The following is a 19139-nucleotide window of genomic DNA, read 5'->3' on the forward strand; positions in this document are numbered from 1 at the left end:
GAGAAAAGAAAAGAACAACAGAGAAATAGTTATGAACAATGATGAGTTGTATAAAGTCTGAAGAAAGCATACTGGACTTGTGTGTTTTGTTGTATATTCACAATGATCTTGTCCGATTGAGAAAAAAAAATAAACAAAACTATTTTAGAGGGATAAACTAACATTAGAGTGAAATGTATATTAGTGGACAAAACATTATGAGAATTTAATCCGATTCCATTTTTGTTCAAAGATTTGTAATGTGTCATTACTGAGGGCTATTTCTTTCTCAATCTGGATTTTTAGTTTAAGACTATGGACAAAACAATTAAAATTTGGTACTTGTTTTTTGTACTTCATGTTTAAGATAAAATATTTCATCAATATAACCATAAAATTCACAATATTATTACAGTCTATTGATTTCAATGAGTTAATTCCGAAACTTACATCTAAGAAAGATAGTTTAATGTTTAGCTGATGTTGTTCAAGAAAAGATATTAATTGATTCCAAATAGGCTGGATGTGTTTGCACTCCCAAAAAAGATGTTCTATAGTTTCAATGTTTTCACTGCAGAAGTCACACAGATTTGAGTTAGATAATTTGCATTTATAGAGATATTTATTTGTAGCTATAATTCTATGGATGTATTTATATTGAAAATTTCTCAGTGTGCTTTCAATTGTTGCTTTATATGGCATGGTAAATATGTGTTTCCAATTTAGTTCATTTTCTCCAAAAAGGACTTGCCATTTATTTTTGATTTTGGAGTTTTCTGTAGGGTTTTTAATTTGTAGTGTGTAAAATATTTTATTTGTTTTGTTTTTTCTTCCAAGTATGTTTTCTACAAATGTTGTTTGAGTACATGGTGTATTATTTGTATTGATTTCGGATTTAATATGTATGGGTATGCTTTTGATTAGTGTGTAGTACTTCAGAAAATTATTTGAAGGTATTCCGTATATGTAGCATATATTATCAAAAGAGTAGAAATCCTTAATTCTGTAGTCATATAATTGGTCGACATATTTAATGCTTCGTTCAAACCAGTCTTTATAGAAAAACGTCTTATTGTTTGACGTTATGTCTTTATTATTCCATATTATTGTTTTACTGCTGGTTTGGGTTTGTAAATTATGAGTGACATCACTCCACGCTGATAGAACATCAGACAGAAATATGTTTTCGTTTGCAATTTCATGTAAGATAGTATTGCTGATGTTACATTGAAAGAGTAAGGAGTCACCATATTTTTTTAGGATTTTCTGGTAGAATAATTTCCATTTACTCGTATTGGTACTATCTAGGTATCTTTTAACCCAGCTGCATTTGATTGCATTCAAGAATGAGTCAATGTTCGTTAATTGGATACCTCCATTTTCTACAGATTGAATTAGCTGAGTTCTTTTTATTTTATCAGGCTTACCGTCCCATATGAAATTAAATATTGCTGATTTTATATCGTTAATAACATCAATTGGTGGATTTGGGAGAACTGTAAATACATATATTAACTTAGGAAGTGCAAACGTTTTCAATACTGTGTTTTTTCCAATAAGTGTAAGTTTACGATGATGCCATGATTTTAAGCAGTTTTTAAAATTCTGTAATTTAGGTAGTATGTTTTTTAGAACTGTATCCTTTTCATTATTTGTGAAAGTAATTCCTAACGTTGTGGCTTCATCGGATGTCCAATTAAATTTCATTTCTTTATTATATTGAACATTACTTTGTTTTAATTTACCTACTCGTAGCACAGTACATTTACTTTTGTTTAGTTTAAGACCCGATGTCATTCCGTAAAGGGTTAGCGACTCTATAAGGTTATGGAAAGAATCGTAATTGTCATTTAAAAAATAAGTTGCATCGTCAGCAAATAGGGATTGTTTGATTTCTTCGTCAGGTTCTAGTGATATGCCTTTTATGTGTTTATTTGATTGGATGTGATGTGATAGATACTCGATGCAAATAATAAATAGGGATGATGAGAGTGGACATCCTTGTCGAACCCCTCGTTCGATGTTAAAACTGTTTGAAAAGAAGCCATTGTTAATGATTATACTGTTAATATCGGTATAGAATAGTTTGACCCATTGAATGAGACTTTCACCAAAGTTCATATTTTCTAAGCAAGAGAACATAAATGAATGATCAAGCGAATCGAATGCCTTTTCAAAGTCTGCAAAGAATATTAGACCAGGATTATTTGAATTGTTGAAATAGTTTATGCATTCTTGGATAAGACGAACGTTTTCACCAATGTAACGTCCTTTTATGAAACCAGATTGAGATTTTGAAATGATTGATGGTAATATTTTTTTTATTCTGTTTGCTATACTTTTAGTTGCAATTTTATAATCATTGTTAAGTAAACTTATCGGGCGCCAGTTTGATAATGATTCTAAGTTTTTTCCAGGTTTTGGAATAAGTGATATAATACCTTGTTTTTGTAGCGTAGTTAAGTTTTCGTTGTTAAATGAATAGTTAAGTGAATTAATTAGATGTGTTTTTATATCATTCCAGAATATTTTATAAAATTCGATTGTGATGCCATCAGATCCTGGGCTTTTGTTATTTTGCATTTCTTTTAGGGCTAATCCACATTCATATTCATTAAGCAATCCGTCGCACAGTTGTTTTTCCTCCTGGTTTAAAGCGTGATGTGTATTTTTAAAAAGGGTGTTATTTTCAACATTTTTTCTTTTATAGAGGGTTTCGAAAAATAAACGTTGTTCTTCTAGTATTTGAGTTCTGTTTGTTATATCTTTGCCGTTGACTACTAATTTGTGTACAGTTTTTTGTTCACTTCTACGTTTTTCAATGTTTGCGAAATATTTTGTATTTTTTTCATTGTGTTCAACATGCTGTGCACGCGCTCTTAGTATTATTCCATTGAGATGTGTATGATAGATTCCATCTAATATTTGTTTTTTTAATGTTATTTCATTTTCAATGTCGGTGGTATCATTTGTGTTTGTTTGATGCAATTGTTTTTCAAGTGTTTCAATGGTTTTGATGGTGTCAGTTTCAAGTTTGTGTGTTTCTTTTTGTTTAAATGATGTGTATCTAATTGTTGTGTTACGTATATTTCCTTTAATTACTTCCCATAAGGTGTTTGGGTTTGCATCTTTATTATTTTGAACTGTATTTAATATTTCCTGTTTTATTTGTGTTTGATATTGTGTATCTAATAAAATGCTGTTGTTAATTTTAAAGTATCCTGGGCCTCTTTCAGGTTGCATATTGTGGAGTTTAAGTTCAACTAGAGAGTGGTCAGTCATAAATCCTGGTTTTATGTTACATGTGTCAATAATGTTGCAAAGAGATTCAGATATTAAAAAATAGTCTAATCTACAAAATATTGTTGGTTTTGTGTTTGAGTGCCAGGTGAATTTGCTTTCGTTTTGGTATACTGTACGCCAGATATCTATCATATTGTAGGTTACAATTATGTTATTTAAAATGTTTCTATTTTTAGTATGAGTATAAAGGTTTCCATTCTTTTTATCCATTAATGGGTTCAGGACAGTATTGAAATCACCACCGATTATAATATTTTTATCTTGGTTATTAATTATAAAGGATTGTAATGTTTCGTAAAATGTGGAATCGTCTATGTTAGGGCCGTAGACGTTGATTAGTGTTATTTGTGTTTCGTGTATTTTGATATCTATACTTGCTTGTCTACCAATTATTATTTCCTTAAAGTTATCGACTGTGACCCCTATATTATTTTTTATCAGAAAGGCAATGCCTTGTTTATTAGTATGTTCTCCACTGAGATAGATTTCTCCGTCCCATTCATCTTTTAAGGTTTGTGCTAAAGTAGGTGTCCAATGACATTCTTGTAAAAGGCATATACTATATTTTTTTTCGTCTAACCATTTGAAGATTTTTATTCGTTTGTCTTTATTGTTTAATCCTTTAACATTTAAAGTACATAATTTAATCATTTAAGTGGGTGGAGGGTGATGTGAATGGTAATTTGTATGTGCTTGTCCAGTTAGTTTCTATCTTAAAACATGTCCAGTTTGTTTCTATTATAAGACATAGGATGTCCATACATACAAACAAAAATAGAAAACAAAAATTATGGATACAGAAAGATGAATATTCCTTAGATATGAAGAAGTGAAAAGAAATAATCACAAAAGTGAGAAAAAAACACAATGAACCACTGGTCCCAACTAGGAAACAAACATAATAGACAGAGAAAAACATAAAATTGAAAATGACAATGAGTGTAATGGTAGCTTGGCTAAACATTACAAAGATAAAGAGAATAAAAGAGCATATGCAATCAGTGGATAGTATATTTTTTCATTATCTTTCAAACAGTTATGTTGAAATTAAGAATTTTGTTATATTTTTAAGTGCAGATATCAATCAATATAATGTTATTTAAATTTATTAAGTTGATTTATTTTTAAAATAACAAAAATGTATTAAAAGTATGCTATTTCATTGGACGCATTTTTTTAAATGCAGAAATGAAACAATATAAAGTTAATAAGATATGAATAACTGTGTTTTTATATATAACAAACAAAAAACACACGTAATGAAACACTTTTTAAATTCTTATGGAAGATTATTGTTAATTTCATGTAATCATAAGATCAATAAAATTAACGTATAATTGCCATTAACAATTGACTATTTACAAATTATACATGTAATGGTAGCATTAAACAAAAATCGATAACAGTGGTTATGCGACTGTTTTTTTAAGTTATGTACAATAAGGTAGGCAACAGGAGATGTCAATGGTTTAAGTTATGTACAATTAAGTCGGCAACAAGAGATGTCAATGGTTTAAGTAATGTACAAATAAGTAGGCAACAAGCGATGTCAATGGTTCAAGTTATGTACAAGTAAGCAGGCAACAAGAGATGTCGATCTGAAGCGGTAACAAATATAAAAAAAAATCCAGATATTTTCCGATTAAACATGGAAAAATACACATACGTTTCATGGATCAAAGGCTTAACATATTAATGACACCTTCTTTTAAGGATTAATATCTATAATTGAATTACAGATGCTTTATCAGGAGAATACTAAAACAGTTTTGCTTATGTTTCATAAACTCATAACATACACATAGTTGAGGTATAAGTAAGATATGCCAGTTGCTGTAATAAACAGTGTTATAAATAGTTTTTTAATCAATAACTAAAAATGCAGAAGTAACAATTTGTATTTATTTTGCATGTTCACATCAAACCTAATACTTGACACAATTTAATTTGGACTAGTAAATGTAAATATTCATGTTTGTCTAAATGCCATAATGATAGCACATAAGATAGTGTTTTGTAGAATAAATACAGTTATATAATCAATTGCTCAAACATAAATTAGTAATTTGTAGAATAAATATTGTTATATTATCATTTATTCATACTAGTGAAAACTAGATTTTTAACAAGCATTTTAATTTTGGAATAAAAAAGTATATTTAAATAATCACCTTCAATCCTTTTTTATTTGTAGTATCAGTTTATTTTAATCGGCATGTAGGGGAGGTATATATTTGACAAGCACATTTTTTAATAATATTGTAACTGATCTATATGAGAAAGAGAATACAAAGACAGTGATATTGAATAAGACAGTCTAGTTGTATTTTACATCCAAATTTCACTCAACACTTAAAAAAAACTTCATATGAAAGCGAAAATGAAGTAAGAGTTAATATATTATTGAAGAGTTGTTACTTATAAAGTGTAAAGTGAAAAATAAAAGGATGATTTTAGTCCTCCACTGTTTACACCTTCATAAAAAAACAAAAAACAATACAGCTTCAGAATGTTAATGAAGACAAACAAATAATCCTAAGTTCAGTGCGTCTAATACCTTCAACAATATAATTTATTCAAATGTATTTATAGCTTGTTTAACATTCACAGATTAGAAAGAAAAATCATGTAATGAAGGTATCTTAGTGGATACATTATTTAGCGATGTGTAACACTGAATGACCGTGTATTCAATTAAAAATAGATAAACAGTCATTTACAATCAGTAAATAGTTAATTTCAGAATTATTTTTCGAACAGTTATGTTTAAATAAAGTATTTTTCGTAATATTTGTTATATCAATCACTATAATGTTATTAAAAATTTATTAACTTGATTTAATTTTTACTAACAACATTTATATTTTTGTTGTCTCATTCCCCCCCCCCCCCATTTTTAATGCAGTTATAAGCTCATACAATGTTATTAAGAAATGAATAACCAACAAGAAACAGAATTATGACAACATGAACAGACACGCTGATTTTGGTTATAAGTGTTGTTATAAACAACTAAACAAAAACTACAACTACAGGTATAAAGACCAAAAAGTGTCAAGCATGTAATGCGGTTGCAAGTAAGCATCAGAAAAAAAACACAAACTTAAGTGTGTCTAGTATGTTATGTTGTTACAAATTAAAACAAGACAAAAAAGTATAATTATTAAGGAGGCAATTATATTAAATCAGATACTTATTTCATTCAACATCTAAAGTTCACTTAACACTTAAAAAAGCTTCAGATGAAAGCGAAAATGAAGCAAGGTTTACAACTATATAGCATGAAAGGCTAAACTATAAGTGTTAAATGAAAACAAGCAGATGATCTTATGTTCATCACTTCTTGTACCTTCAAAACATTTGTAATGTTCACAGTTAAAAACGTAATGTATTAATCCGCATTGAAGGTACATAAGTGCATAAATTATTAAGTAAGTTGTAATACTGAAAGATTAGTATCCTAGTTCTTTCAAAACCATTTTTAATTTTCACAGATAAAATTTAAATGTTATAATTGGCATTGAAGGTGCCTACATGCAAACCTGATTAAGTAAGTGGTAATACTGCAAGATCAGTATTGAAATGAGGTTTAAAATTTACACTATTTTATTTAAGTATTAAAGCTTATGTCTCATTATGAACATTATAAAATATATGAAACTATCTTTAAGCTGCTGACAAGAAAATCAAATTCAAAATTCATGTATATGAATATTAGTAAGTATTTTTGTCGAGTGACAGGGATGACTAATAGGGTAGTAAGACCAATACATTTAACATGCAAACAGACAGTCTATACAAGCAAAAAATTTTATAAACAAACCGACAGCCAATCTTTACAAGCAAAAATAAAATATAAACACAACACATTCATGTACATGAAACATTAGCAAGTCAAATAGGTTTAGAAATGCAAAGAAGATTAACACGCACAATAGCTGTTCCAAACAGATATTCAATTTATACAAGCTTAAATAAGATATATCCAGGATTAATGTTTTGTTTTCTGACACAATTTTTCCAACAGTGGACTGGTAGCATAATGTATTATTATTAAAAACACTTTTAATAATACACGAAAATGTTATTATGCGAAATCAATTTAATTAAATTGAGACATGTTTTGAACCGGGTGTTACAAGATCAAATATATCTTTACTGAAATAAATAGACCATTTTGTTGAAAAGAACAAACAAACGTTCCGCTAAGAAAGTTAATTTAATTATACATGACGCCATGTTTATATGTGTTTTATATTCCCCATGAAAAATAAAGGTATTAAACAATTTACACGTGCGTCTAAATACACACGTGCGCTTAAATGCTCATTAATTAAATATTTCTTAACAGGGAGATAACTATGCCTAAAGAACAACTATAATGCATTTGCGTAGCCTGATGGAGTGCTATTATTGAAAACACAGGTGACGTATTTTAGCTATTCATAACAGTAAAATAAAAGGTTGTCATAAAAAAAAACGTTTCATGACTTGTTTGATGATTTTCGGTTTGTTGCACAAGCTGGGGTTTCAACACACTCTGAGTATGATTTTTTTGGCCAAGGCTTTTCAAGCCAGTCCTTGAAATCAGCGAATTTTATTTGGATAGCATGTTCGTTCCCTTTGAACAAAGCGAAAATTTTCCCTTCAAAGGACCATGTCTTATCAACGGCACTGGGCTGCTTCAGGCGCACGGACGCTAGCACCTCGGCATTTAGTTTCGTGAGGTCCTCGTTCACGAAGATACCGGATCCTTTGAATAATTTTGCTTTGCGAAGGATGTCAATTTTTATCTGGCGTCTTACGAATCGCACTATTACAGGCCGATTTTTGTTAGGACTGAATTTTCCTAGCCTGTGAGCAATGTCAATATCGTGAGGCTCAATCGAGATTCCCAGGTGTGTGTTGACGAGCGAGACGATTTTTTTTGTCACAGACACCGAGGATTGTCGGTCCTGATCCTCCGGAACACCGGCTATTCTGAGGTTATTCCGTCTACTATATTGTTCGGTGTTGTTAGCGAACTCGTCGTGGCTTATTGAATCACCGTTTTTCGCGCGTTGTAGGGTTTCATTTTCTGTTTTGAGCACTTCGATTTGTTTGTTTTTGGCGGCACTTTCCTGTTTCAGTAGGTCAATTTCACGTTTGTGTTCAAACACATCACTCTCTAGAATTTCAATTCGTCGGATTACATTTCCCAGCAGCTTATCTTTTAATTGTTCTACAGTTTCTTTTATAATATCTTTAATAAACGCTGAATCATCCTTTGTTAGTACGTGTGATAATTTATTGCATATTTCATCTAATCGTTTTTCGATCGATAATCCACTTATGTCACAATTTTCGTTTGGCGTGCTAGTAACAAAAGTAGTCATAGTTTTCTGTTTTTTGGGGTCAGGTTTATTTTGTTTTAATTTGGTTTTGCTCTGTTTATGGTCGCTGTTTTCAAACACGGACGTTTCTAGTATACTGTTGTTGGTAGAGGTTTCACTTGCGGTAGACGACAGTGTCCGCTTGCCTGCATTCATTTTCGCTGGCATGAGCGTCTTTTTATGTGTGAAAATTGATTATACGGTAAATGCGCAGCTTATGCCAATATACCAATACACCAATACAAGTACACTATTGAATTCACAATTATTACCCATTCAAGCGTGACGATGATCCGCGTAAGCAGAGCGTGACGAATGAACGGTACTTGACAACCGCTCAAAAACATAACATTATTAACGAAAATCTATTCCCCACCCAACACATTTGCTTTGACAAAATTAGAGTTCGATCAAAATTCTTATTTTGTTTTATATATTTTCAATCATACATACATTTTATTGAAGTTCAGTCCTTTATATTCACTTATTGTGCACTGTTTTCACTTTACATCACACTGATTACACACGCTATTTTGAAATTAACTTTTACATTTTGTTTTCTACTGTTTATACCGGAACCGGAAAACAGATTATTTTCTAAATAAGCTGCTGTGCGGCTTCAAAGTGGCGCAGTAGGAGGCATAGTGTTTCACAAACACAGCACTTGTTGAAATCCGGAATCAATTAAGTTGCCTGCCCCTCCCCCAATTCCGACTGAGAGGGGGGATATTGATAGGGGCATCAGATGGTGTATCATCTGCAATTGGGGCCTTACATAGATTCAAAAAGTAAAGAGTTTAAATCTACTTGAAGGCTCCGATTCCTAAGAGTTGGTCACATTTTGAAGTCTGTTTATACTTTAACTCTTACATTTTAAACCTTGAAATTGGAAAAGTCATATTAAGACACGCTTCTCTTTAAAAAAGACATAAAGTGGACTGAATTTAAAAGGGAGTAGTGAAATCTGGTAAGTTTTTTAAGATGGTAGAATGCTGGACTGTCACTGTTCCAAGTCCTGGTCTGGCCACATCCTGCGTGATGGATTTATAACGATATTATTTCTATGGCCATTCTCCTTCTATTTTTGATTCAAATAGGGTATTTTGCAGTTCCTTTCATTAATAATGTGAGCTAGGTACTTGTCAACCAGTTTACCAAGGAAATGTGAGCTAGGTACTGGTCAACCAGTTTACCAAGGAAAAGTGCAACAAGGTTATCTGAATCCTATAATGGGGTTTGGGAAAAGCTGGGCTTAAAGCATGTGTGTAAAGTGTTGTCCCAGATTAGCCTATGCAGTCAACACAGGCTTATCAAGAATGGCACTTTCCATCTTAACTGAACTTTTGCTAAGGAGAGACTACCTGCAAACAAAAAATACCATAACAGTGCTAAGTGTCATCTGTTATAAGCCTGTTCAGACTGCACATGCTAATCTGCTCCGACACTTTACGCAATGCATTAAGCCCAATGTCCTGTCCTTAACAGCACAACAGTGAGAGCACTGTGGACGGGGAGGGGCTGAAACCTGAGTACGAGGCGCGGGTGGAGCTACTTAAGGAGTCTGGCATGGACCTGGTGCGTTGGGCCTCCTACTACCTCGACTCCGTGGCCCTCTACACCGCCGTCAACAACAGCAATCGCATAGATATCAAAGTGCCGTACATTGGTAGGTGTGAAACATAGGGAGTTTGCACTAATAGTTTTAGTTTAGTTTACACAGCCATCAGCAATAGTTATCACATAGATATAAAAGTGCCTTACATTGGTAGGTGAACAACAATAACAAAGACATAAATTTCAAAGTGCCATAGAATGGTAGGTGTGCAATTTTGGGAGTTTGTACAATTAGTTTTCGTTTAGTTTACACAAAAGCAATCTCCTAGATATCAAAGTACTGAACATTGGTAGGTGTACATAGATATCAAAGTATTGTACATTGGTAAATGTGAATAAATATCAAAAGGCTGTACGTTGGTAAGTGTGAATAGATATCAAAGTGTTGTACATTGGTTAGTGTGACTTACAAAGTACAGAACATTGGTAGGTGTACATAGACATCAAAGTGCTGTACATTGGTCAAATGTGAATAAATATCAAAGTGCTGTACGTTGGTAAGTGTGAATAGATATCAAAGTGCTGTACATTGGTTAGTGTTAATAGCTATCAAAGTGCTGTACATTGGTAAGTGTGAATAGATATCAAAGCACTGTACATTGGTAAGTGTGAATAGATATCAAAGCGCTGTACATTGGTAAGTGTGAATAGAAATTAAAGTGCTGTACATTGGTATGTGTGAATTGATATCAAAGTGCTGTACATTGGTAAGTGTGAATAGATATCAAAGTCCTGTACATTTGTAAGTGTACAATTAGATATCAAAGTTCCATACATTGGTAAGTGTAGATAGATATCAGAGTGCCCTACATTTGAAGGTGTTCTTAGATATCAAAGTGTTGTACATTTGAAGGTGTAGATATCAAAGTGTCATAAATTGGTAAGTGTACATAGATATCAAAGTGCCCTACATTTAAAGGTGTACATAGATATAAATATTTATGAAATTGTTAGTCAGCATAATATCTCTGCCCAATTTTACAAGTAGATTAAGGGAAAGATCCAGTGTGAAAAAGCAAGACGCTGTAACGTGCTTAGGGCCCCCCTACCTCTGCTTCTTTAAGTTGGTCAAAAACAAAAAAGTGGAAATCTTTTAAAATTCATATTTCATGATATTTAAGCAATAACCTAATTGCAAATAAATTGATATTTGTTTGAGAAGCCTTGTTTACAAGTGTGTGAGTAAGAAATTGTGTAGATTTATAAAATTATTACATCACTTACATAGTTCCATATTCTACCCTGCCCCTTTTTTAGCAGCACCCTGTGTCGTTTGTGATCCTGAATCATTCCCTATAATATCGCCCCATTTCAATTTCACATGGTACCTTTTAGCATGGAGGGGCGATATAAAATTGGGGTCATTTTTTTTTGCTCTGTTTAATTTAAATTTCGCATTAAATCTTCACCATACTTAAAGAACACCAGTTTTTGGCAAAGTATCTCAGGCAAGTTTGATGATCACCCATACCATATAGTACTTATTAAGAAAGGTATACATTAGTTGTCTCCTTTTCAGTAGAGCAGAAGTTGGCCCCTCGACAGATAAAGGAAGTCCTGAAGAATTCTATGACGCTCGAGTGTGACAGCGAGCAGGTCACCGTGGCCGTTCCAAGACGTGAACTGGAGGTGAGTTAACCATTTACCACTTAAATACATATTTTGAGGTGTTTGTAGTCACTTAGAAAGTTACATTTAATTCAAAACCTTTCTAACTAGATTCACGTTTTAAAGGCTTCATTTCCAACTCTAAAATATCTGATGAGCAGCAAACAGCATAAAACCTGAACAGACTGAGAGTGACTCGCAGGCTGTTTTGTTTTTATGCTGTTTGCAAAAGCCATTTTCACTTTCCTTCTGAGTGGGAAAGGGTTAAACCCCCCCCCCCACACACACTCTTGCAAAATCCCTTTAGTTAAAATCTTGTTAATCACCAACTGAGGACCGAGTGATCAGGAGCATATGATTGTGGACTACAGATCCATTACATCGCGGTTTTGTGGGATCTGAGGTCGCGATCTCAATATATCTGGATTACAATATCAATTTTCAGGTCATACATGCATATGCATAAGTATTGTTTGGAAACCCCAAATAACACTATTTACCTACCAATTTGCAATATGTGTTATATTTATATGTTATATATATCGCTGCAAAATTTCTTAGCATTATGACTTAATTAGAAAATTCACTTAGAAAATTTGCAGTGAGTAAAGTTGAGATATAAAGTAAATTTTCATACGAAATTAACACCAATCATTTTCTTACTGATATGGCTGGAAAGTAAGTGTCATTTAAAAATCAAACAAAAGTAATACAGAGTATAAAACGGCGAAAAATACCTGTCTAAGCATGGACATCACCATCATGTGATCATGTCAGTTCAAAGCAAATTCATTAGAGAATGTTGTCAAGGTGACGGTTGAAATGACTCTTGAGGTTTGGCAAGTGGGGGTCATTGTTTGTCGCAGTTCACAAGCGTGAATGTGATGCACAATGAAGAAAGCAATCTGGACCGAACTAAATTTATAAATGTTGTATTATACAGAAAATAAAATTGGGTGAAAAAAATGGGGTCCACAGCTGACTCGCAATATATTGGAAATTGTGATATAACGGATCACAATATCAAATAGTTGCAGTGTGTTTTGTTTTTTTTCCCCTACCGGTGAAACCGGAGGAGACTTATGGTTTGCGCTATGTCTATCAGCCTGTCTGTCTGTCAGTCTGTCGTCAGTCAGTCACACACTTTTCTGGATCCTGCAATAGCTTTAAAAGTTCTTTAAATTTTTTCATGAAACTTGAAACATGGATAGATGCCAATATGGAGATTATGCACGTTATTTCATTTTGTTCCTATGTCAAGAATTCTGGTTGCTATGGCAACAAACAAAAAACTGACAACGTGGAGTTTAACTGGTAGGGAACAATATTGCTTGGCAATCTCTTGTTTCTTATTATTATGTGAATATTCCATTAAGCTTACATGTATATATATGATATAACCTAGAGTTATTTTGGGGAATCAAATGAAGTTACTATTATTATCATGCCAGTCAATGAGATTGGACTATTTATGTGTTATTTTTGTCAAAACAATTCATGATCTGTGAAAGAAGATTAACTGTATTTAGATTTTGCTCATATGTTCCCCACTTTCCCAGAGCCTGCAATTGAAAGTCAACGACCTGACTCTGCTAGACAGCAGTTGCACAGCGGAACGCAACTCCACACACGTATACATCAGCTCCCAAACGGGTACTTGCCAAACGGTGACCAGTAAAATTCATTCAGGCATTGCACACAGTAATGTGGTAAGTATTGGCACGGTCGTTTTAGAGTTGACCGGTTGAGAATTTATCAATTTATTTTAGAGAGGATTTTATTTCTTGAAAAACATTTATTTATATTGACATAATTAATACAACTTGATTAAGTCATTTACTGAATTTTTTTTTAGAATACATTTAAATTTAATCTTAAGCTCACATGCTCATGGTAAACTTTTGTGAGTGCCTTTTGTCTGTCTTGTGTCGTGAGTAGAGTCAACATTTACCTTGTAAACACACTAGAGGTCACATTTATTGTCCAATCGTCATGAAACTTGGTGAAAACACGTGCCCCAAAACACGTGGACGAGTTTGAAAATGGTTCCGGTTGGTTGAAAAACATGGCTGCCAGGGGGCGTGACAGTTTTCCTTATATGGCTATAGTAAAACCTTGTTAACACATTTATCGTCCAATCTTTATGAAACTGAGTCAGAACATTAGTTCTAATGATATCTTGGATAAGTTCGATAGTGGATCTGGTCTGTTAAAAACCATGGCTGTCAGGGGGCGGGGCATATTTCCTTATATGGCTATAGTAAAACCATAATTATTATATTAACGCTCTACAAGTCACATTTTTTAGCCGGATTTTTTTCGAAAAAATCTCGGCTTATAGATTGATGTTGTCGGGCGGGCGGGGGGGGGCGGGCGGGGCGGGCGGGCGGGCGGGGTGGCGGCGTGCTCGAAAATGTTAAAGTTCTTATTTCATGGTATAACTTTGGTATGCTTGGACCTAGAGTCTTCAAACTTGACATGAAGGTTGGCCAGGATTAACAGATGACCACTGGTCATTTCAAGGTCATTCATTTGAAGGTCAAGGTCACTGTGACCTTCAATATAAAAAATGTTAAAGTTGTTATAACTTTGGTATGCTTGGACCTAGAGTCTTGAAACTTGACATGAAGGTTGGCCATAACTAGTTAGTAACCACTGGTCATTTCAAGGTCATTCATTTGAAGGTCAAGGTCACTGTGACCTTGAATGTAAAAATGTTAAAGTTCTTATTTCATGGTATAACTTTGGTATGCTTGGACCTAGAGTCTTCAAACTTGACATGAAGGTTGGCCAGGATTAACAGATGACCACTGGTCATTTCAAGGTCATTCATTTGAAGGTGAAGGTCACTGTGACCTTCAATATAAAAATGTTAAAGTTGTTATAACTTTGGTATGCTCGGACCTAGAGTCTTGAAACTTGACATGAAGGTTGGCCAGAACTAGTAAGTAACCACTGGACATTTCAAGGTCATTCATTTGAAGGTCAAGGTCACTGTGACCTTGAATGTAAAAATGTTAAAGTTGTTATAACTTTGGTATGCTTGGACCTAGAGTCTTGAAACTTGACATGAAGGTTGGCCAGAACTAGTAAGTAACCACTGGACATTTCAAGGTCATTCATTTGAAGGTCAAGGTCACTGTGACCTTGAATGTAAAAATGTTAAAGTTCTTATTTCATGTTATAACTTTGGTATGCTTGTACCTAGAGTCTTCAAACTTGAAATAAAGATTGGCCAGTACTAGAAGATGATCAAAACATAACACAAGGTTTGCTCATGCCTTGAAAAGTACTTACATTTCATTTTGACCTTTGAACAATATTTCAGTAATTTAAGTATTGCATTGACAAAAACACGAAAGGTACTTTCCTGTCATTTAAATCAAAAATCCGGCTTCAATGCGGTCATCTCCGACCGCGGAACTCTTGTAGTTCAATTTTCATGAAACATGGTCAGAGCATTTGTTCAAAAATTGCTTTAGACTGTTAAAAGACATGGGCCAGCGAGGGGCGGGGCACAGACTTATCTTGGAGGAAACTTAACGCGTATGCATTAAGCCCTGTTTTCCCAGAATACTGTTCATGCAATCTCCTTACAGCTGGTGATTCGTACCCCTTCCTCGGTGACAGACCATGACGTGGATGATGACAGTATCTACGGTAGCGGCATGGAAGACATCTTTTCTGGGTCGGGTGACGGGGGGATCGTGGATGATGAAGATTTCACTGCACGTAGCATGAAGGTGGAGTTCACTTGTGAGGCCGCTGTCGACAAGCGCACATCACTGTCACCAGCTACGGTACAGAATTAACTGATCGTTATTGGGTAGATTTCATTTAGTTGTCTGTAATAATTAATTGAATTTATGTAATTAATCTGCAACAGTCATCATAGCACCAGCTTTGTTACAACTTTACCTGGTATTTAAGCTTTCATTAGAAATCATTTTAATATCATAAATACATACATACTATCCCTAGCTATACCTTATCAAGGTGGGTTAGCTACTCCAGAAATCTTCAAGTGCCGGAATTCAGCCACCTCTCCTACTGAAAACAGATCAGATTAAACATAGTATAATGTAACCCAACCGGAATTCAAGAACCGTAACTCATCTTCCTTTTCTGGAGAACACCGAGACAGACCGCCATTTTTCTGCTCCTGTGGAATTTGGTGTTTTTTTTAATTTCTGTGTTGTTTTTGGGTTTCCGATTTGATAAATTACATAATTTGTCATTTCTGCTAAATTCAGAAATCTTTTTTCATTAAATTTCATTGCACTTGTGCACGCGCTTTTCGTGGGTTAGTCAAAAAGAATTGACTATATTTTGTACAGTTTATATACCGTATTTAACGGTTTTATTCATCATAATTGTCACTTAGTATTGTTTCTTGCGTAAATTCTTTTCTATTTTCTAATTAAGAAATTAGAATGAGTTTTCAATTACTTGGCGTTTGTGGTCATTTAAAAGCGTCGTGGGATAACCACGACACTTGTTTATCATGCACTTTGTGTACAGTTGACCATAAATGTTCTATTTGTAGTTCATGGGATGACGACATTCGGCAGAAAGCAATACGTCGCAGAACGTTTTTGAGCAGGAAACAACCAGATGTACCATCAACAGATGGTTTTTGCCCGGTGACTTTACAGACATCAGATGATCAATTGCATCTATTATTGATGACCGGTCCGACCCACCGGTCATCTGTTACTGATGACCAGTCCCACCCACCAGTCACCGGTCATCTGTTACTGATGACCGGTCCAGTCACCGGTCATTGGTCAGTACTACCGGTCACCGGTCAATACTACTGACCAGTCACTTGACACCGGTCAACATGCACTGATCATTAACCGGTCAACAGTTGCCAGTCACCGGTCACCGGTCAGAAACAGACGTTCTTCCTTATGGGATTATTCCACTTCTTCGTCGTCGAATGCACATTCGTCGTCGACTAGTTCCGATTATAGAGGTAGACGTCAGACACGCTCTTATTCATCGAGCAGTCTTCATTCCTGTCATCGTTATGATCATGATCGATCATTTTGATCATCACAGAAATGATACTCGAGGAGACGTTATTCCCGTCGTAGCCGTTCTAGCTCTGGGCGTTGTAGCCGTTCTAGATCTCGGCATCACAGAAATAAAGGTCGTAGACAAGCTTCACGCAAGCATTGTAGTTCCGACTTTCATGACCGGTCACATTACTATCCTTTTTCTGATTGTAATGTCTCCATACCCTATGCACCAGTTTCCAGTGTGATGTCAACACATGTTGCAAAGACTGTTCCGATTTCACAGCCCTTCAATTCTGGTGTTCATCTCACCACAACGGCTGTTTTGTCTGCACCGAGGGTATCTACTACTATTTCTAGTGGGAAACCCCCGGGTTCTACTCTGTCTATGCGTGACACATGGGTTCAAGATTACTTTGGAAATTATGTACCTATCACTTCTGATAATTCACCGTCTATTTCCGGTTTTAATTATCAGTGTGTTGACTTTGAGGATAGTCATTCTTCGTTAACGGAGAATCATCATTTGGTGCAAGATAATCTTCCTATCATTCCTACCGCGGTTTCAATGGATTCTTTGCACACCTCTGGCGTTGTTGATAGTGAGCATGAATCGGATGCAGATAATGATACTGATCAGTATTAAGCACCCATTCATCAGATGTACGAGCTTATTTTCCAGACTCTTGGCAAAGAGTATTGTTCACGACCTGTGGAGGTGTCTGCTAATTCGACCATCTCGGTCACTGAGCAGTTGGTTTGTACATTTGATCTTAACAGGGTTACTAAGGCGAGTTCCCGCCTTGATACACGTCTTCCGATTGGTGCTTCAGTTTTATCTGTGTTTCAGTTGTTGGAATCAATCAATAAAACGATTCCTAAACGAGGAGAGATATGGAGAGTACCTAAAGATTTCTCCGAATCAAAAACTCAGGAACGTACTTGGAGCTATAAGCCTCCAGTACCTGATCTGAATTCTGGTTTAGATTTCTCTATATTACCTATTCAGGATCCTGACATGAATAATCTGTTGCTTACCATACCTAGTTCTTCAACATCGGTTTCGGTTCCTTATTCCATCTTAGAACAATGGGAAGGAAGAGACAGAAGAGCTCTATTAGAGCCAGGTATGAATTCGCTCAGGGCAGCACCTCTCTCATCAGGATTTCTTTTCGGTGGAAAGATAAAAGAAGCACTCACAGCTGATAAAGATGATCAACTTCATGCTTCTCTTGCAAGAAATAACTCTGGACAATGCCAAGGGGCCTTTAAGCGACCGGCTTCTAGACCACCGGCAGGTCCAGTAGTTAAGAAGGATAAGTGGACTAATCTTTTCTCTAAAAAACCTTCATGGAATCCTTGGTCAGGTTTTAATATATCTACTCCAAGTAACAGATTTTTTTTTTCTCACAGGTCCTCTGTTAGGAACCCTGCTAAAAAGAACAAACCTCAGCTAGATAAGAGGAATTCCAAACCTCCTGTCGGCAGGGGAGGGCCTCCTTCTTATCAGCCCTAGGAAACAACCCTTTCTACCACCATCTCCACAGATGCCGGAAATAGCAGTAGGAGCCAGACTGCTACATTTTTCAAATCGATGGCTTCAAATAACTTCGGAAGCTTGGGTTCATTCTCTTGTTATAAAAGGCCTGACTTTTCAATTCGAGAACAGACCTCCTCTTTCACGCGTCCCCATAGAACTGGTATCTCCGCATCCTCATATTCCAGAGTCCATTCGTGTTCTTCTGGAAAAACAGGCGGTAGAAAGGGTACAAGATCCATATTCTCCAGGATTTTACAGTCGTCTTTTTCTTGTTTAAAAGAAAAATGGTTCCTGGAGACCAGTTATAGACTTAAAAAGGAAGTACCTGCAATTCGCCTTTCAAGGCCAGGTTTGCCAGTTCCGAGCGATGCCATTTGGGTTGGCAATGGCTCCACTAGTCTTTACCAAGATAATGGCTGTGGTCGGAGGACACCACCGGGTGCAGGGTATCCTTCTCCAATATTTCGACGACTGGCTGTTACACCAGCTCGATCGTCAATTGCTTCTGCGTCACCTAGAATTCTCTTGGAAGGAACTCCTATCCTTGGGACTCGTTCTAAATGTGGACAAGTCAGATCTCATTCCTTCTCAAGATTTCACTTTCATGGGAATGAATTTTTTGACTCACGTCAATCGGGTCAGAGTTTCAGGTCAACGTTTATCAGACCTTTTGCTGAAAGTCAAATGGGTTTTTTCCCAATC

The 19139-nt window shown here is 35.0% G+C and overlaps 1 protein-coding gene across 1 annotated transcript in view; it reads left to right on the forward strand.

Moving 5' to 3' along the window:
• LOC127837737 (uncharacterized) overlaps positions 1-19139 on the forward strand; it is a 117884-nt gene that overhangs the window by 90710 nt on the left and 8035 nt on the right. The window contains exons 8-11 of the mRNA XM_052365053.1: positions 10140-10320; positions 11788-11897; positions 13436-13585; positions 15476-15676. Of these exons, the coding sequence (XP_052221013.1) occupies positions 10140-10320; positions 11788-11897; positions 13436-13585; positions 15476-15676 (642 nt within the window). The remainder of the gene's footprint in view (positions 1-10139; positions 10321-11787; positions 11898-13435; positions 13586-15475; positions 15677-19139) is intronic.

Source organism: Dreissena polymorpha, chromosome 7 (genome assembly GCF_020536995.1).
Source record: "Dreissena polymorpha isolate Duluth1 chromosome 7, UMN_Dpol_1.0, whole genome shotgun sequence".
Taxonomy (NCBI): domain Eukaryota; kingdom Metazoa; phylum Mollusca; class Bivalvia; order Myida; family Dreissenidae; genus Dreissena; species Dreissena polymorpha.